Source organism: Watersipora subatra, chromosome 1 (assembly GCF_963576615.1).
Source record: "Watersipora subatra chromosome 1, tzWatSuba1.1, whole genome shotgun sequence".
NCBI classification, from domain to species: Eukaryota; Metazoa; Bryozoa; class Gymnolaemata; order Cheilostomatida; family Watersiporidae; genus Watersipora; species Watersipora subatra.
The window spans coordinates 6,651,171-6,671,809 of NC_088708.1; the positions used below are offsets into that span (position 1 = coordinate 6,651,171).

The window sequence follows — 20,639 nt, forward strand, 5'->3', positions numbered from 1 at the left end:
TCAGGGTGGACTACAGGTAATAGTTATCAGGGTGGACTAGACGTAATAGTTATCAGAGTGGACTAGAAGCAATAGTTATCAGGGTAAACTAAAGGCAATAGCTATCAGAGTGGACTAGAAGTAATAGTTATCAGGGTGAACTAGAGGTAATAGTTACCAGGGTGGACTAGAGGTAAAGCCACGAGGGTGAATTAAAAACAATAACTATCACAGTGGGCTAGAGGTAATAATTATTAGGGTGGACTAGCGGTAATAGTTATCAGGCAATAATCATCAGTGAGATGGACTACGTAAAGTAAAATTCTACTCTGGTACAAACCTTCTTGGTATTTGACAAATTGACTAGATAGTTGTTCAGGTATGACAGCCTCTGGAAGATCTCTCAAAAACTGTTTGAGCAGTGCCGCAACAGCATAAATGTCCTCAGTAGATTCTAAATCAGCATCTCCATGTTTCTCAAAACTCTCCCTTAACTTTTCCATAACCCGTGTATTTCCATTCACCCTGAATATCCCCTCCTCTTCAATGCCTGTAGCACATTAGCAACAGTCAGTAAAAAGCGGGGTATGGCCCTACGTCCGCTTACTCAGTGACAGAATTAATATATATCCATAAATTTATCTTCTATCCATCTATATAAATCTCAGTGTTTATTTGTCTTTTTGTTGGTGTTTTTGTTTTGTTGATTTCGTCAGTTACAGCGATTAAATTCTAGAAACCAAAAATCCTTTTAGCAGAGGATTTTAACTCACAACATTCAAATCGCAAGCCTACAAACAAGCGTGCATAACCACTAGGCTAAGCCGTTCTTATCATCACTAAAGCTCTTATATATAGGTTTATCCTTATCGCGATTGCATGCATTGAATATGCACATATTATTATTAATATTACCTTTTACTATTTAGAAATTTTTTAAAAGCTCATTTTTTCACTATTGCTTATTTTTTACTTCGCAATTTTTAATTGTGTCATTTCAATTTCAAATGTGCCGTTACACTCCTACTTTCGGTAAATCTGTAAAAGCTAAATACTTTCCATGTGAACAAATGTATTATCTGGAGTAGGAGTTACCTCTACATTCTCTCACCATGTGGTCAGACAAAGTATCAGACAAAGACAGTCCTATAACTCATTTTAACGTGTGGACCAGTACTGAGAGGTACTAATATCGCCCATCAAAACTTTGAATACAACCAGCTTCTGCTGCAACAGTAAAATTTTTATACACACAATTCCATGTACTGATTGCTAATTTTTTTCTCTTACTTCATTTGAACTGCGCAAAAACACTTTTATGATATGAAGTTTAAAAGTTAAAATGTAAATGTTGTTTAAATATGTTAAATAAAAATAATTTTTCTGCGCAGACTTTTTTATTATTACCGGGCAATCAACTAGTATATATATATATATATATATATATATATATATATATATATATATATATATATATATATATACGTATATGCTTCAAGACCATTCAACACTTAACAAACCTCACTATGCGGTGTCATAAGAATTCATGCTGGCACTTAGAGATTAAGAAGCCAAGGTGAACAGCCACAGCTAATAACTGTTGTTATTTTAAGGCTAGAATTATGTCATATTGATTAAGTCCATTTTACTCATAAAGCCTCTTACCATTGGCAAATATATGCCTACATATCCGATCTACTACAAATGGTACATTTGAACTGCAAGTATATGGGCTATCCTCTGTAGTGCTCAACTGCGTAGTCTGCAGTTTCATCAAATTCTCCAAAGATATTCCAAAAACCTTTTTGGTCATTCCATTCCTACGCCTACTGAGGGGAGAATGTAGCACTTGCTTCAGCTTTTCCATCTAAAATGCAAAAAATAGCATAACATCACCAACTGGCATTTCCACGAAATGTCACACCTATTGTTGTGTCACTGCAAACACTATACTTTTAACTCCGTGTCAAACTATAAGACACATGAAAACAGTCATGTAAAAATTTATTTGAGAATAATTTGTAATACATGTATAAAATCACAACTTAAAAAGGAGTTAACAGCAACTTGTGCTTATAATAAAAAATGGAAACATATAATAGGAAAGCCTACAACAAGATAACAAAAGTAGAAAAAACATGGACTAGGAGCTTCCCTAACCATCAATTGCATTGACAAGCAATGCAATTAACCTGCCAAAAGCACAAAAGTTTGCTTCAGCAGATCAAAAATAGATCGCATAAAGAAAGCAAATTCAGGTTTTGGATAACAACGCATACAAGGATATCAGAAAGGCTTTGCTTATAATGAAAATTAGTCATTTTCCTTTGGTCAGTAAATTCACACAACAAATAAATAAAGCCTAAATGAAGCACACGCAGAGACGATGTAGCAATGCGATAATCTTTAACGAGTTCCATGTAGCCTACCACCCATAACGAAATGCCTTTTAAGCTTAGCCTAGAGAATTGGTATAATTTTTATATTACCTTTTTTTAAATTCTCTTCAAAGCCCACAAAATACTACCCTTGCCCCGGTAGTTGTAAAACTGTTGAGCCTTTCATAGCAACAATGATTTTTTTCAGCATACATTACACATAGCATACAAAGACGAATATTTTGAGACAAGGTAGCTTAGAGATCTGCTATTTGAAAGATGAAACACTTTTGTTTTACATTGGCGTCAATAATACTAAAATTAAACACATGTTAATCATAATTAGTTGACCTGTATTCTGAAACAGGCTTTAAATAGAAATGTAACTAATGTAGTTTACGTTGAAACTTTGCTTGTTTTACTTGGAGCACACTCAGAAAGATCTATTGACGCTCTTACCTTTTTTAAAGACTGCTCAACGCAAATTACTAATAATATAGTAAAGCTAGCAGCACATAGCTATAATCCTTGATTACTCCCTCGTTTTTAAAATTTACACAAGTAATAAGACTACTAGTCAAATGTTTTACGGTATCCATGTTTTGCCACATTCTAATCGACCAATCACATTCTGGTTTTGGAGCATCCGGTAGTTGGCGCTTGCGTTCGTTCCGTTTCATAGTAAATAACGATTGCACGTTCTAAAGAGTATATGAGACGAGACGCTATCAATTGAGAACGTTTGCATGCCGTGCGTCTTAACATTAATGTTTGCTATTTAGCAGTTTTGTGATGAGCTTATCATGTGAATTCTCGTTGACATTTGAGATCTTCTAAATCGTTGTTTAGTAAGCTCAAAAGAGAAAGTATTTGTAAAACTTAATGTTAACATGTACATCAATACGACAGTAGTTTGTGTTCAGGTTTAGATTATATACCTTGAACACCCAACTCAACTTTCGGCTTCGTTTCGTTCGCTGTCGTGGATATATTTAGTTATTTCTAGCAACAACATTTTGTTACTCTCTACAATAAAATATATCACAGTAAACGGCATCATTGAAAAAAAGATTGGATCACCTCTATCGGATATCGGCTTATGTAGCGTCACTATTGTGGTTATTTAGAAGTAATTTAATATATTTATAATTATGGCTGCACGATGCAGAAAATTTGTACCAAATTTATTCAATAAAACAAAATGTCAAAGTTGTTTTGGTGCTAAAGAAGCTCATACTGCAGAAGCATTGGAGTCCAGCAAAGTGAGTATATGACTTTTCACTGGTGTGTAAGTTCTAGTGTACATGCTTGTAGTCTCCTGTACTAAATTAGTTTGTAATAAAGATTACTAATAAGATTGTAAAGGTGCAGTGTTTAACATGTACGCTTAAAAAGCTTCAAAACATACACAGTCTAAGCCATAAATTAGCAACAAATTCAATTGGTAGTAGTACGTAACTGATAGGCCCTAGACCTAAATATTTGTAGGTCAACTAATTTTTCACTCGAATTGCTAAGTGCGTCTGTTATATTGTATTGTAAACTGGTGCCTTTATGTTGATTGTGCACTGTCTAGAATTAAATGCTGTTGGCAAGTAATCAGGGTAACAAAGTTAAATACCAATAAAATAATAGTTCTCAAGTGAACTATGCTTCACAATTAACCATAAGTAGTAATCATAATTGCTTTATTTTTGTGTCAACGATGTTTGCGATGAGGAGATAACTGAGACAGTTCATTTTGGTTGTCTCGCAAGCTCCCTCCAAAACTCTACCCGTTATAGAATTGCCATAATTTGATGTTTAATTTATTTTGGTATATTTTCCAGGCAGCTCGAAAGATATCCAAATGTGCATATTTGTTTGTATCACCAGATTTAGACTTCTCGAATCCTCTGCATCGAACCAAGGTACTGGGTATGATTAACTTCACAATCTACATGTATTATGCAGTCTGTGCTACTGTTGGTCAGGTAGCATGCCAGTGATCTAACAGTGACAGTAATTGTTTATTTATTTGTGGTAATATTTATACAAGCTTTGTTTTACATTGAATTCATTGTGGTTTATGTTTATAGAGGTGGCAGAGAAGATTCTTTATTTTGTACGACGATGGAGAGCTCACGTACTCGGTAGATGACAATGTGAGTGCTGGCTTACTTTTCTGGCTTACCAGAATGACTGGCTTGATGAAAAGATATTTGATATCTTGCATAAAAGAATTAGTTTTTATATTAATTAGTTTTTGTATTATCTAATAGTGACATAAGTCTCCAGAATGTGAACTTGAAAGACACATTTTAAACAGCTTATCTAACTTTGTAACATGCAAAAGGGGCAAGTCCTTTTTGTTAAGAGAAAACTGTCTCACCGATGTTCTGTGTATTTGCAGCCTGGGACCATACCGCAAGGCTCGGTTGACATGAACAAATGTACAGATGTGTTTGATGCAGAGGAGCGAACAGGTCATGAGTATTCCATAGGCATAACTGTACCGAATCAACCGTCCTCCTACGTGAAAGGGACAAGCAAAGATGAGATACAAAGGTGGGTGCTAATAACCGCCAGCCATAATTTTATTGAATACGGATGCCTTGATTATTCTATTAGCTCAAGAGGCAGTCTCTTGCTCACTCTAATCGCGCTCTTAGACTTTACTAATGGATAACTAGAATGTAGAAATAATTCGTTGAATGAATATATTGAGACATGAAGTAAGTGTCGAGTTGGGATTGTACATCAGCGATCACGATCAATCACGTGCATTTGATTTTACAATCCTTCATTTCTCGCCTGTTCCGTTCGAGCTCTCTCAGACCGACTAATAGAACTGAGCACTGAGAACTCATGCAAAAGTTTTTAATCCAACCAAACTTCACTCAAATGAAGAACATTTTATTCTATTGTTGGTGGATTTCTGGTTTAAGTTGGCTGCCTCCAGAAGTGTAACCCTTAAAGGCTGGTTTACATTATATAGGCGCTGATTCCACAATACTTTGGTGATTGTCGATGATAACGATGTTCACACTATCACAAACCCGTCAGCGTTTGCATCAGTAACGTAGTGTTCTCATTTTCATTTGTGAATTTTCGCGAAGAAACTTCGTTATTTTCGCATGACTGAAATCAAATAATAGTCTCGCAATAACGGTCGTAAACGGCAATAAATCACGCTATCGGCGACCGCGCATTACCATCGCCGAAATTTTTCACATTTGAAGAGGTTGTCGATGTTCGACGAAATATCGGGAAAGTTTGCCACTGTCAAACTTTCCCGATATTTCATGTTCACGTTGCTTTGTCGATGACATCGGTTTACGGTTCACACAATTGACGATGAACTCCGAAAGGAAAAACGAAAAACGCAGACCTACAGCCATATAGTGTGAACCTGGCTTTAACTAATGAAATGTATTACGGTATTGGTTACGTAATCAACTGGGCTGCGCGGTTAAAGTGCCGAGTGATTAGCTTTGCAGGCAATCATAAATCATTTGTTGAATGTTCAAATCAGCCAGTCACCAAATGAGCAACTTCATCTCCTAGTTCAAGTGTTTCTCATTATAGACTCATAGCAGCAGTGAGGTTGTATGGTTGTATGGCTGTATAGGGCTTATCACTTATCACTAATCACTACAGCACCTACAACACCTACAGCACCTACAACTTACAGTGTTATAAACACAATCACGTATATCAAGGTTAAAATTGCAAAAATTTATTCGAGTGCTTTGAAAAAATCTTTCTACAAAATTTGTTGCCTTTTGACCTTCCGAACGCACCTTTTATTTGCTATGTAGTACAATATGCTTACTACATTACGCTTATTACATTATGCAGTTAAAATTCTCAAAACGCTTTATAAAATGTTTATTCAATTTGTTAGGTTTTTACTCTCACCTTAACACATGAAACGCAAGTCATTTTGGAGACGACCGTTTCTCAATCAAATCTCATTATATTGGATTACTAAAAATGATGTTGCAATTCTCATTGTTCGCAATGATTGTTGATTTGCTAGTATTTCATAGTATAGTTTTGAGATGTTCCATCAGTTTCCAATCTCATTTTATATAAGCCATTGCGCATTTTCTCTAGTCCATGAGTGAATGTAATGATGAAATACTCGACGATGATATCACTTGTAGATGGTTCGATGTTCTCGTCATGTACCCTCGAAGTCTTACAATTAAGACGAAAAGAAGTCCAGGCAGCAAAGCAGTAAGTTGAGCTTCTTATTTATGCAAGCTATAGTATTGCCTCGGATGATGGCGGGCACTCCTTGTGGTGGGAGGTTACCTCTAGTAGAATTGTTTGGTTGTTTCCAGTGTATATAAAGTGGAAATTTGCATAATTTTATTTTGCGTGATTTGCGCTGTGGAACTGAGGATTGCCCTCGGGTGATGCTATTCGATTGTTTTTTAATTTACTGGTGAGATACAGATGTACATGTATAACATTCCATGTATATAGAGCGCATAACAAGAAGCAGTCTTTAGTCATCTGTTCAATTACCTGACCTTAATTGAAGGAGGCATGACAGCAGCCGTCTACGCATTTTGTAAGGCGTTATGGTAATCCAGAGTGAATTCTTCTCAAGATTATATCTTACCATTTAGTACATGTGCACACATGCAGTTGCTTGAGTGAATGATAAATGCAGATTATTATCGTGATAGCTGCATTCTTCAATGCTACTAGATTGTTTAATTTTACTTCTGTTTATCCAAACTTTATGTCAAACTTCAGGTTAATTAAAGGCTATTCAGAGACCATATTCTACTATTGTTTTATTTTCAGATGCTTTGTAATCTGATCTGAATTCCTTAGGTACATATTGCTAAAGAATTTACATATATTCTCTGTCATTGTATATCAGTGTGAGATAAGTTATATTTTTCTTGCCAAAACCCGTAACATTCATTTATGTTCCGTACTCAATTTTAATGTTTTTGCTATCAAGCGCACCAGAACAGAAGTATAGATTTTTTTCTTTTTAGCTGCAATAGACATATGAGAACAACCCAATTGTTGAAAGCTATAAAAAACCGTAATTGGCAGTGTTTGAAAAATATCATTTTGCACAAGGGAAACTGGTGGGAAATATATCCAAATTTAGTTTGTACATAACCAATAGCTAAGTTACCAAAATTGATTAAACGTTGTGCCATACCCTTTGAAGCTGAGCTGCTAAAGAGTAATGTCTTGAAATTAGTAGTCTTGAAATTACAAGTTCTGACTCTATCTCACTCCTCTGCTACATAATATTAGGGCTCAGAGTGTCCTGAGGAGGCTGTTGCTGAAGTTGACGTCGACACGGTAACTACACGCATGTCTGCACACAGCGCTGCCACACCATATCACTGCAGGGGCCTATTGCGCACGTGTCTTCCCTGTTGCTCCTGTTTAGCTTTATTAGAGAATGTGGATTAGCTGTTTTATCTGCATGTTGTGTGGTTTAAAACTCCCCAACTCGTGGTGCTGGCAGGAGTTGTACTACAACTGGTTGTAGGTTGCATGCTGAATTACTAGCATTCATCACTGCTGCGCAGGATAGCTCTTAAACTCCTAGAAAACTTAAAATTAAAAATTCGGCCGAGTTCACACTGGCTGTTCTTTGAATCGATTCAACTAATCCAGTCTTTTGTGTGGTGATAGCCGAGGAATCCTTACTCGCTGCTTGCATTTGATGCCTGGCCCCTTTGGTCAGATCGCCAGTTTCCAATGTCACTGACTGGGTAGACTGGAAGTCACTGATACTTCAGTCGAGTGATCTGTTAAGCTTACATTAGAGTTGATACAATGGATCAGAGGTTGCGCTGTGGCAGCTATTTATATCATAGCCGCTTAGCTTAACCCTCGAGTCTGTAAGACGCTAGAATTGCAGGTCTTTGGGTTGCTGCCCAAGTGTGTTATCTTTACCACGTAGCTAGAGAGACAGGCAGCAGCAGTCACTCCCTCACATTGTCCCGTGCTCGATAGTCTCTTTGCATGTTGGGATGATAAGAATGGCTCGAGAGTACTGTAGTAGTATGTGGCGTGTCTACTAGTGTGGTTAGGGCTTTATGCTAGGTGCCTCAAGGTTTGGGAGTGTGTAGTGCATGTTGTCTATTCCGTCTCATTGCTAAATGCTCCATATTGCAGGGCCATTCAATTTATTATTCAGAGCTGTATATCTTATGCTAATTGGATGCCATAATTATTACATATTCATAAAAGGGATCTGCTTCCAAATGTATCAAATCTGCTGGCTCCATTCATTGTCTAATTGTTATCTAATCGGCATTGAGGGCGTAAAGAATTTACTTCAAAAATAGATGAGTTTTTGCTATTGGTATTGCTAAATATAAAATGTCATTGTTTAACTAGGACGGCAGGTGTGGAATAGGTAAGAAATTCCAGCGTATAGGAATGCATAAGAAAGGCTGTTGCATGTGGTTATCAAACAACTGCAGTCTATAACCAAGATTTCATCAATTCTCTGAAAGATCGATCTTCTTAAAATGTATTGGTACAATATCTGTCAATTGGCTCATGAAATTACAAAGCTCAACCGTTTGCATTAGAATTTCAGGATGTTGCACTCAACGCCTTGATGAATGGCAGGGTAATAATTGAGGCCGGCCGTACAGGGCAAGTAGAAGCATTGTCAAGATTGGTAGCATAGATTCCAAGCATAAGAAATTGTACCTTTTTTATTTTGTTTCTTTAATTGTTCAAGTTTTTGTTTAAGGAGACATCTTGCAATCAGAATTATTTTCTATATTTATTGCTTTGCCTCTCTGCTTTTTAGTAGCAGTAACTGTATGGTGGTTATTTGAGGACTGATTTTCTTTTACGAACAAACTTCTTATCAGAAAAATCTTAAAAATTGTTTTGTTACAATATTGTTTTCCGATTATTACTGATCTTCATTATTGCAATGATAGTTTAACAATTATTTTTGCTGATGTTTTATTTGCATGTATCAACCTTTGTTCAATTAAATTGGTGTCATGGCTAGCGGTTTTAAGGGGGTAAAGGGAGGGGAAGCGTGAGAAGCAGATAGGATATTGAAATGGCCTGAAGATAAGGAGCAGATGTCTAAAACAAAACGTTTAGTGAGTCAGGCATATGTCATGTTTTTTGTTATGCATTAGCAGCGGTTTGCAAAAACGTAAATATGTCGCTCTTGTAATCCAAGAGATTTCATAGGTAGGCAGAATGCTTATCATAGTGGAGGACAGCTATGGAATAGAAATCTTGCTTCGGTTAATAGCAATGTCTGGTGTTTCACCCATGTTTTTTATGTGTCGTAGGGCATAGGGGGTGTTGCTCGTCACCATTCCTACTTTCCCAGTGGGGCCGAGAAATCCGTTTCAGACGATGAGGATGCAGACAGTGTTCATAGCAAAGATAGCGGAGATGCGTATGAGAGGTCAAGCAGGACAAGGGGCCGGTACAAGCAGAGGGATGTGCGCCGCAGTAAAAGTGAGGTGAGGCCAAGCGATTTAAGGCTTGCGGAGGATGAGTTCGCCAAGAAGCTCGGAGATGGATCCAGTGCGGGTTCTCAGACTCAGTTAACGGTAAGTTACTAGAGCAGATTATATAAGACGGGCACTGCCAGAAAACTCTGCACTTTCTTCAAGTGTTTGCAAAAGAGATAAGATGACAAGGCTTCAGCAGCCTTTGCATTTCTTGGCTTCTATCCATGAGTTAACTACTATAAATTTTAGACAGGTTGCATGGTTCCACCCTTAGCCATTCCTCGCATTGCTCGGCTTCTAATATGAGTGTCTGTAGGGTCATTGCACTCTCTCTATATCTAAAGCCTTTGTTGTTAGAAACATTAGCATATGTTGATAAATTCTCCTTTTTCTATTTACGCGCTGAAGCGTAGAATTGAAAACTTTGATTGGTGGTTTCCAGTGTTCTAATACTAGCTAAAGTTTCAGTGAGAACAATGCGGCCTTTAGCTAATTGTTCTCGTGAAGGATTACTAGTCACACATGCTCTATGCATTCAGCAATATCTCTCCCTCATGCTACAGGCAAAGCTCTCCAAGGACAAAAATATTGATGGCCTCCCAGTCAGAAAGGCTGGTGAACCTGAAACCTTCTCGAGTGTGCGCTCGATGAAACATAAAAAAGCTGCCAAAAACCAGCAGCACTTCGCTGAAGCTGGCAAGACTTCGCATCTGTCTTCCTCTCCGGTTGCCTCCCTCGCCACAGCTGTCTCTCCAAGTGCTCCCCTTTCTGCTGCCGCCTCCCCCGCTCTTCCTAACACAGATTCTCCAGACTCTTCAAGCATAGGTGACTGAATTTGTGTATGTACTGTGTACAGGGCTAACCATGTTAACATGAAACTGAGCGGCATAGATGGCGACTATGGCTACCTACAGTAGTGCAGCTCGAACAGTCATGGTATTCACAAATCAGCCATGACATTTTTTGTTAATATTTTATCATCTCTGAAGCATGATCACAAATTCTGGAAGCCAGTTAGTTTAATTCCCCATCAAGCGACCTGCTAGTTATCATTGACAGTAGAATTTATACATATATTTTTGCTGCTATATTTTTTCAAAATTTGCTGCTGGAATTTTTGAGAAAAAGATTACAGATGATAAAGAATTAGCCGTCGGTTAGGAGAGAAGCTTCAATGAAGATGGATATGTTAGAAATGAATAAAATGTTATCGGAAATCTGTCCTATGGGAATTAGCTCCTTCATTCAATCGCGGAGGCATAAACATTACGACTCTTCTAACAAAGCTAACATACTGGTTTTAGACACTGCATCACAAATTTCATACCATTTCATTGGTGCGAGTAGAAGTGTCTTTAAGGAGAGCTAGATTGACCACTTGTGCATATACTGGGTATTTTAATCTGCAATCAGCTCACTTAATCCGCTGGCGCGTTTTGTGAACACTCTTCCATTTGATTATAATGGATTAACCAATAACTTAGGAATTTAATATTGACACCAAAAACTCTTCCAACATTGCAAGTTAGTTGATCAAATATTTACAGACAGGGTTATAATTGAATAACTGACCGGATATGCATTTTGTATTTCCTTTAGAACAGAAGGAATAGAAGAAAAGGCTGAAAAAACCGACACATACCGATTCTGTTTAATGCCTTGCGTTAGTATCTTGTTGCTATCGTATACACATCCAGTAGCACTGGTAGCTTCAAAGTTTTATAATATGAAATTGTTCATATTCCTCGGCAAGGTGCTAAAGGCGGCTTATACTTGGAATTTTTGTCATCGATTATCATCGGTGACAAATTTTTTTACATCAGTTGTGAAAATTGATATCTTTTCTTGGCATAGATCATTAGCCATTATCAACTTTTGTGCACTTAAAACTGGGCTGTCAGGTATGGATTTCGAAATTTATCACTAGCTTTCCGGCTGAATGTGTAGGCTATGATTATCTATAGTCACTTTGATTATTGCTTTTTATTTGAGCTAGCCGCAAATCTAGCCTACTATTATGGTCTAGACATTGGAACATCCGATAGCCCGCTAGCTGTAAACAAGGGCTGCTTTTATGCTCGATTTTCTCGCAAGATGATCCAACAATAGCCTTTAGGTATGGGTACAATTGGCCGTAAACACGGGTTTCATGTGAGGAGAACAATGTGTAGATAAGTGACGGCCAATTGCATAGGTCTTCCACGTTACGCCTGAGACAAAATGCTTGTCTGTTGTTAGCCTTAACAGAAAAATGATTGCGAAGTTGGTGTCTTGCATGTGAGAGACTAGTGAGATGTTGACATCTCTCAGGATTAAGATTTTGCATGTAATGCTGTGAATTCGGTAAGGCTTGTCTTTGTGAACAATGCAAGGTATAACTTTTCACATATAATATATTTAGTGCATCTTCTATACATATACAGCGTTTTATGTGAGTAAAAACTGCTATAATTTTGGGTTTTGTTGCACTTAAATAATATCTGTAATGTCTGTAATATAAATGGGTCTGTCTCTTTTTATTTGTGAATATAATTATTTGATTTTCATAAACTTTTTGTCGTGTCCTTAGTTAGAAGTGTCTATTGAAAAACATCAGTGTAATGGTACAGACCGCTGTGACCCGTCTATGTACTACATAGCCAAAGTTTGTTGACAGTAGATACACAGAGTTAATAAATCTCAGAAGCAAACTCTATTAAGCTTCTGAGCTTCTCAAGATGCCGATGAGATAAATGATCGATATATTTTTCATCACCGCTGGGCTGTTGCCATGTCCAAAGGCTGGAATTCACACAGAGAGCAGTTGAGCGATAGAATACACCCTATGACATTATTGTGGGCACTATTGCTGTTACTACATTGATTAAGTGGCTCAGCCAGATACCTTTTAGATAGTAAGTACCAAGTTTTCCATGTAACAATGGTAGTTATTGCGGATGAGAGTTGTAGATTTGAAACCGCGATGTCAAAAATGATGCACAGAAATTATAGCAATGATAAAAATTTTATTATTACTATAATTTCTGTACATCGAGTACCAATCTAGTACCATTTAATGGTACTAGCTCAATGTAGCTGCTAGCTGCTCACATAGACATTGTGCCTAGGTTTTGCTTTATACCCAGTCTTTTCCTCACCTTCTGCAAGCTGCTGACCATTCATTATATGACTACTGTAGTATAGTCAGTCATTCAAACAAGCGCAACTAATCACTTTATGAGCTAGGCTAGTCTATTTCTCAGCAACAAGAAAGATGAAGTTAATGGAAGTGGTGAAGCAGGTCTACCCCAAAACTTTCATGCCTTCTTTTATTTTTAGGCATTGCCGATTCGGGTGGGAATGCGTTAAATAGGCGTCTCTCAATACCTGGTATATCGAGTGCAGCTAAGGTAGCGGGGCACAAATCTCTAGGTCGAACGGTGTCTGCTGCCGATTCCGCTTCTGGAGGAGCTTTTTCAGCATTTGTCTACCCTCCTGCTGCCAGTGCTGCCAATACTTCTCTTACAGGCTCTAATGAAACAGATGAACATAAGGTAAGCTAAGGGCATCAAATGAATATGACATACAGCACCTAGTGCTTGAATCTGTCAGTAAGTCAGGGTAGTTATTGGTTTGCATGTGATGTGACAAAACCTCAACTAGCCAGCCAAACTTCATGCTGGTTTCTAGCATGCAGGAGTATTTTGTCATACAATCTGTACCAAATTGATTACATATGTTTAGTTGATCATAAGACTAAGACATCACATGAACTGTAGAGTCAAATCTTTCACTATGCTATACTTAACAGGATGACCTGCGTGTGTTGGCCGGTGAGAGTACTTTTTGAAGTCATTTTTTCCATGTGACCCTGTGTCTATTTTTATGACTCTGAATTTGTCATGGTAGTAGTATGATCACTTGCAATAAAAGTATATTCACATATGCACAGTGTTGTTGTGTGGGTTTGTCTCCATTTGAGTCACATTTTAGGTATTTTTATTTATTCCAATCTGATGGTTGCCAAGCATAAAATGTTTGAACGATGACAAATGATCAGCATGTTTAATCAAGGCCAGCATTTTGCAAAGGCAGGTGTTGGCAATAGCTTATTGTAAGTGTGTGTTGACAAATATTCAGAGAGGATATGGCCCTTTGATATATGTTGTAAACTTTGCTAAGAAAATGGTGGAATGACAAGAGTTTATTCTCTAATACGTGCGAGAAAAATCTGAAAACTATCTTGCTTACGGTAACTGTTTTGGTATGCTTGATTAGCTAACTGGAATCTTTAATTTTTTTCTAATTTCTATTCAAAAACATGGTACTCCATTTAAATATTTCGTTGAGATGGTTCATACAAAAATAATACAAATTTTTGGTTTTCATAGTTTTGGCTGTGTTCTAAATACGAGGTGTAAAACTGGAATTCTATTTGGCATCACTTACAACGTATTCATTTCGCTACTGCCTGTAAAAGATCACTTCATATTGATATTTTGTTGCGATAATTGATTTGTCAGCGTCGCTGTTAGGAATTGGTTGAGGAAAACACTTGATCAACAGTTGGAAAAATGAAATTTGGCAATGAAAATCATTATGAAATGTTGTGCAGCATACAGTTGAAGACACACTAAAAATAAGAGGTCTGTCAACATCTTTTTTTATCATCTTTGATGCGTTCCACTTGTTGATGAATTGGGAATTTGTCAAAACATGCATTTCCTTTTTTGAGTATTGGAAAAAAACGTCATACTCGATCTGTGCCATTGGTATGAGCCATTGGTTTCACAAGATGCAAAGGAGTATACAGTGGAACCTCGCTTCTCAACCACCATCCGTTTCAGAAGGCTGGTCGAAAACCGTGTTCGAGATCCGAAACAGGTTTTCCCATTAGAATTAATATATGTAAGTTTTAATCCTTTCCAAGTCGATTTAACAACTTTGGTAAAGTATTTTTTAACATATTACATCATAAACTGTACTACATGCTACATACTATAGATATAAATGGGTAGATATAGATTGTGTTCAACTTTAATAAAAGATTTTCTATCTTTGAGGATGAAAAAGAAAACAAAAAGTAAACATTTCATATGCTTTGCTCTTTAAAACAACGAAAACATTAAAGATTAAGATACAATACCAAAAGTGGCAGAAAAATTGATAATGAAACAGCAAAAAAATGCAACCGGTCAGTTACATCAAAAATCGTGTGAAAAAGAAAATAGAAACAATGGCACGTCTACTTCACATCTTTGAAGAAGAATCCTCCTTCAAAACAATTTAGGATAACTCGACTGGAGGAGTTGTGTTCCTAGAAATTCTCTTCGGTAGAGGCGACGTCCTCTCAGATGGCTCCTTTTTGTAAAGAATTAATGATGCGAAACTTCTCCCCTTTTTTTGAGAACCTTCCGCAAGTGGCTCATAACAACGTCATTAAACGTGTAAACATGCTGTTTCCGGAACTGTTCCGAACGTTTAATTCAAATGCGCATGTTCCAGTTTGGTCGAGAGCCGAATTTATGGTCGGGATCCGAGTTGAACAAATCTAAAAATTTTTGGTCGAGAACCGAAGTGTTCGAGAAGCGAGATTCCACTGTATGTGTGTGCCATGGTTAATAAATTTTGAGAAAAAATTAATTGCATCCTAATTGAGTTACTATGCGAATGTTGTTTTAATCAAAATGTCTGCGTATGTCTGTCTTTGAAGAACAATAAACGTAACTTGTTTAACCTATTTTTAGATGTGCAATATCAATAGGCTCTTCATTTTCTGTTTGTCAATGGTCAGGCAATCATCAAGTGCAAGGAAATTGAGGAGATTAAAGTAGATAGAAGACTCTATTTCTTGTTTAGCATTTAGAAACTTGCGATTAAACTGAGCATATCAGACAGACGATTTGAGAAAACAAGGTGTAAGTGATGGTGTAAGGTATAATGGGTAGGTGATGTGGTAAGGTATAATGGGTAGATGGTGTGGTAAGGTATAATGGGTAGAGGATATGGTAAGGTGTAATGGGTAGATGATGTGGTAAGGTATAATAGGTAGATGATGTGGTAAGGTATAATGGGTAGATGATATGGTAAAATATAATGGGTAGAGGATATGGTCAGGTATAATGGGTAGAGGATATGGTAGGGTATAATGGGTAGATGATGTGGTAAGGTATAATGGGTAGATGATATGGTAAGATATAATGGGTAGATGATGTGGTAAGGTATAATGGGTAGAGGATATGGTTGGGTATAATGGGTAGAGGATATGGTAAGGTATAATGATAAGGTATAAAACCTTTTTGAATTGAATTTTATCCTGGCGTAAACGATTTAAATACAACATTTTATTAGCGATATGCATGTATTTTTTGTAAACAAAAGTGAGTTAAGTGACAGAAACAGCTCTAAAATAGCCAAGTTATATATTTCTAAGAATTTTGAGCTTGATTGATAATAATTATTATAAACATATTGCTTTGTACATGTATATTTTTACCATCTATTGAATATGTATTACTTTATATTGTTATGAAATGTGTAATGAAACCGATAGCCAGATCTTTAAAGATGTGGTTGCGTCAAATTTGAGTTGATCTTAACAGAAAGCATTTTTTTCTCTCTATCAGTTGATATGTTGTTTGTTGTGTTACGCGATCTCATTGCCAAAATATTTGAAGATTAAAATCGAAAAAGTCTGATCGCCATAAAAACGCTCAGGCCACAAAAACGTGCCCAGACTTGCCCAAAATGATGTCACGCGTTATATAACCTGTCTCTATCTCTTGTATTCACATCGGCTATTTGCGATAAAAGTCTAGTCTTACGCGGCTCTATTGGCATATATCTTATTTTGTATTTGCTCATGTTGGCTAGAATAAAATTTTAAATCCTGCTACAGATGCATTATTATGAATGTTTCAAAGGCCTCAAATAACGAAAATTGAAAATTTGTTCTACTCACTTTCTCCAAATGTTGTCTAAGCATTTGGGTACCGACTACCAATTCTACCGGTCTACGGTAATTCTGTCAAGCCAACTATGTAGAACGAGGTCTTTGTATCAGCACAGTTCTGCAGCTACCCATACTAACGATATACAGCCTCCCATAAGTCCCGCCCACATTATGTCTGTCGCCTATCCTTGGGGCAGGGCTGTATATCATTGCCTACACCGTCTACGTACTAGTTTCTTACTAGTAGTATTCTTACCGAATACTACCGAAGTGAAATAAGCAAGTCACGTCTTTGAAAAGAGTATAGATAGGGATAGAGTTTTAAGGATGAGAAGTCTGCTGCAAACTGGATTTGAACTCACATCCTCCAGTTCTGCGGACATCCATATACCATATCCAATTCACTACAATATTCTGCAAATCATGTTTTGCATTATCTTCAACAATATTATTTTATTATATAATTTTCACAAGCAAAAATATTTTCATCTCAGCATAAAGCTTTTATTAAAAATATTCATCAAGTCGTGGCCACTCACATAGTATTAGCTGATACAATAAGACAAATTCATCTACTGCAACAAACTCAAACAAAACATCATGGCTTATGCAGCACACATTCAAGTCTCTCTTTCCCCTTTATGGCAGTTTCCACACTGACAAAGCTTCTTCGGCTGGTGGGACGACATAAACATTCTGTAATCAGTAAAACAAATGCAATAAATATATGTCATTCATAGATATGTCATTCTAAAGCGTGTCTATTGACAGCTTCCAAATTGGGAGTTAAATAGATTGCGAGTGTCATTTTAAAAACGAATAAACGTTTAACAAAGGCACAAGTACGCCAAGCCAAAGATTCGAAGCTTTGGTTCTGGAAATTAAAGATTTGCATTGATCAATCGATTTTCCCTGACTTTCTACTAGTGAAAAGTGAACATATAATGTCAAATCATAAATCTAATTTACTAGATAAAGATGCCACAGAAAATTTGAAGCGAATGTAGCTAGGTGAACCGATAAAAAATATAAAACGATGATTAGTGATAGCAAAAAGTTACAATTTTATTAATTAGTACATGTATTAATGAGTACTAAAATATTACCTTTAGTATATTCATCAATCTAAGCCATTGTATAGCTAGATGCTAAAGATTAAAAGGAAGGCGTCAAGAACTTACTGTACATACGTATCTCGCACGCGCAGGAAATTACATTTTAGCCTCAAACAGGGAAATATAATCTGAATGTAAACTCAACAAGAAACTCTATAGGAGACTCCAAGTAAAAGATAAATTTACCTCCATTCTCCGAGCTTCCTCCGTTGAACTTTAACTACCTGATGCCAAGAAAACTCGGAGTCACCTTCGCAGTAACTTTACAGCAATTTTACAATAACATTATTACATGTATGTTGTTCGCCAATAAAACGTGTCGATCGAGTAATTCATTAAAGTAACGATGTTAATTAATTTAGTAAATATCGATGTCCATGCAATTTAATAATAGAGTAAAATCCCTAAATTTGAGATCACAGACAACACGTTTTACGAGTGTTAACATTTATTACGGCCTATATAAAAATGTCGCGCTGATGATTGGCTAAGGGAGCGACCTCATATTTATCGCTCGTGGTTTCTTTTCAGATGTATTGCTTGTGACGTCACGAAAGAAGCACCCGCTGGAACGTGAGCTTTTTAAAAGAGGGCCTCATTCAAACGCATATATCTCTGGACGGGTTGGTCTACAAAGACAAAAATGGCATCAAATTGTAGCTGACTTTTTAGCCTTTTATGGGTCTTAATTTCATTAAATCGAATTTTTTGACGCAACGACATCTTTAAAGAAGTACCGCAACTAAAAGAACACACGATAACACTTTCATTCTTATTGTTTCATTTATGTTAAGTTTTGTTTGTGTATTAACAGTAGTATGTGAATTATATTTAAATTGTACTCATGAAATTATATGAATTACTGTATATATCTTTATATTGAACTAACGATAATGTCATTGTTACCCGGAACACGGACTATAGTCGACACGGCCTTCAGTTTGGTTCTCCGTGTCCAGGCAAGTTTTAACCGCAATTGGTTGTATATAAAAGAGGCCCGAATTTTATGAAGGGCAGTTGGTGTTTGGACATGATACGATAAAATACAGATATTTACCCGCAACAGTCTTATTCATTAAAACCGATTATCCGGAGTGTAATTGGATACAACCCGGTATCTGTTTTAAGGACACAGAACCGGACTACAATATATTAAAAGGGGCGTTGTCCGGACTACATGATTAGACTCGGTAGCCAACATAATCAATAACAACATGTTGTAATGTACCGGGTAAAACTTTAAAGGCGGTTGCCCGCAATCCATTACAATATATGGAGTTGTTGTTACCGCGAGAAGCTATGTTTTAACAGCCGTGCCCAGGCGCTTTAGTTCTATTTCCTGTCTCGTGTTTGGCAATAGTTAGGTCGAGACAGAATCAATCTGGGACGAGACAGGTCGATACTAGAGATGTCTCGTTCCACCTCTAAGACTATAAGCCATAGTTTGGGCATTTTGTCAATATTTAAATAATTTGCTACAGTCATACCTCGGCATACGATTTTAATGCATTCTCGAGCCGAGGTCGTATGACAATTTTTTCATATCTCAAAGCAAATTTTCCTATATAAAATAACTAAATAAAGTTAATCCGTTTCCACCCTCTGAAAAACCTCTCAAAAACAGAATATTACTACGAAAAAACATGTTTTCAATTGTTCTAATTCACCGCCTACGCTCACAAAGTAACGAATATCAATCTAGTGGTTACGATTTGCTATAAATGTAACACTATTATGTAAAGTACTGTATGAAGTTCTTACCTTCGAGATAGACGTTATCTGTAAACGTCGGTGGGGCAGAGACATGGCGGCAACACATTCGGTACACTACACTTGTGAAACTATGTAACATAACGTACTTTAAATTTAACCTGTACGAAATTAGCTTAATAAACACACACACACTTGAAAAATACGTGTTAATCTTACGTTACACTCAACTTAATTTTAATTTTGTTTTCATTTTCAGTTTTTAGTTTCTTCTATCTGTTTGGCTCCTTTTTTTGCCTGGTTTTTTGACTCGTTTTCACATTCACTTTTAGCCGGCCTTTTTTCAAACTAATCGACAAGAGTGACTCAGCGATGGCGTTCTCGTAAGCCGCCTTTTACATACTCGGTCACCTAGCAATCTAGCATACGAGCACTTATGCTTGTATCTCAAATATCTCGTATGTTGAGACACTCGCTTGTCGAGGTATGGCTGTATGTCTTGTTTTCACCCGTAAGAATTCAAAATCTATGTAACCTCTCCCAATGAAACAAGCGAGCTGATGAATTGTAGAATAGTTATTTTATTTAATACATTACACTTTGGAAAGGTTAGCATGCGTCTTCATTCAAGTAAGTAGGTAGCAGATTAGCACATTTCTGTATTGTTGGTGATTTTTTATGGTTTAGAACAAAGGTACGAATGTAATCATGTAATCATTCATAAAATTATCAACTACTGGTTGAATCATCAAACTTCCAATCATTGTAACGCTAACTGATTTAGTTTTTTATTGGTAGTTATTGTTTGGGCATACGACGAGCTTCTGCTTGGCTAGATTAGCTGTTCGTTGTTTCACGAAAGAGTTATAACTATGCTACCTTCTAGTGTCAGCCTACGGTTGGCCTTAAACCATAACTCACGTACAACTTTGATTGTATTTTCTAGGTAAATCAGACACGCTGATTCCAATTTTGTACTCAAAATAAAGATTGATCCACTAACCTTAAAGTCATTAAGGCTTTTTTAAAGCGTTTCAATATCTGTCTCGAAAACAATACA

The 20,639-nt window shown here is 36.7% G+C and overlaps 2 protein-coding genes across 10 annotated transcripts in view; one reads left to right on the plus strand and one right to left on the minus strand.

The window, feature by feature from the left end:
• LOC137401898 (protein FAM13A-like) overlaps positions 1 to 2,954 on the minus strand; it is a 60,274-nt gene extending 57,320 nt beyond the window's left edge. For all 6 annotated transcript variants that reach the window (XM_068088397.1, XM_068088402.1, XM_068088386.1 and 3 more), the window contains exons 1-3: positions 2,817 to 2,954; positions 1,645 to 1,846; positions 320 to 529 (exon numbers count right to left, since the gene is read on the minus strand). In XM_068088397.1, coding sequence (XP_067944498.1) covers positions 320 to 529; positions 1,645 to 1,846 — 412 coding nt within the window. In that variant the 5' untranslated portion in view covers positions 2,817 to 2,954. The remainder of the gene's footprint in view (positions 1 to 319; positions 530 to 1,644; positions 1,847 to 2,816) is intronic.
• Positions 2,955 to 3,157: 203 nt separating this feature from the next.
• LOC137399565 (putative leucine-rich repeat-containing protein DDB_G0290503) overlaps positions 3,158 to 20,639 on the plus strand; it is a 65,731-nt gene continuing 48,249 nt past the window's right edge. For all 4 annotated transcript variants that reach the window (XM_068085745.1, XM_068085757.1, XM_068085750.1 and 1 more), the window contains exons 1-8: positions 3,158 to 3,619; positions 4,187 to 4,267; positions 4,436 to 4,501; positions 4,750 to 4,904; positions 6,506 to 6,578; positions 9,656 to 9,922; positions 10,387 to 10,648; positions 13,142 to 13,356. In XM_068085745.1, the coding sequence (XP_067941846.1) occupies positions 3,509 to 3,619; positions 4,187 to 4,267; positions 4,436 to 4,501; positions 4,750 to 4,904; positions 6,506 to 6,578; positions 9,656 to 9,922; positions 10,387 to 10,648; positions 13,142 to 13,356 (1,230 nt within the window). In that variant the 5' untranslated portion in view covers positions 3,158 to 3,508. The remainder of the gene's footprint in view (positions 3,620 to 4,186; positions 4,268 to 4,435; positions 4,502 to 4,749; positions 4,905 to 6,505; positions 6,579 to 9,655; positions 9,923 to 10,386; positions 10,649 to 13,141; positions 13,357 to 20,639) is intronic.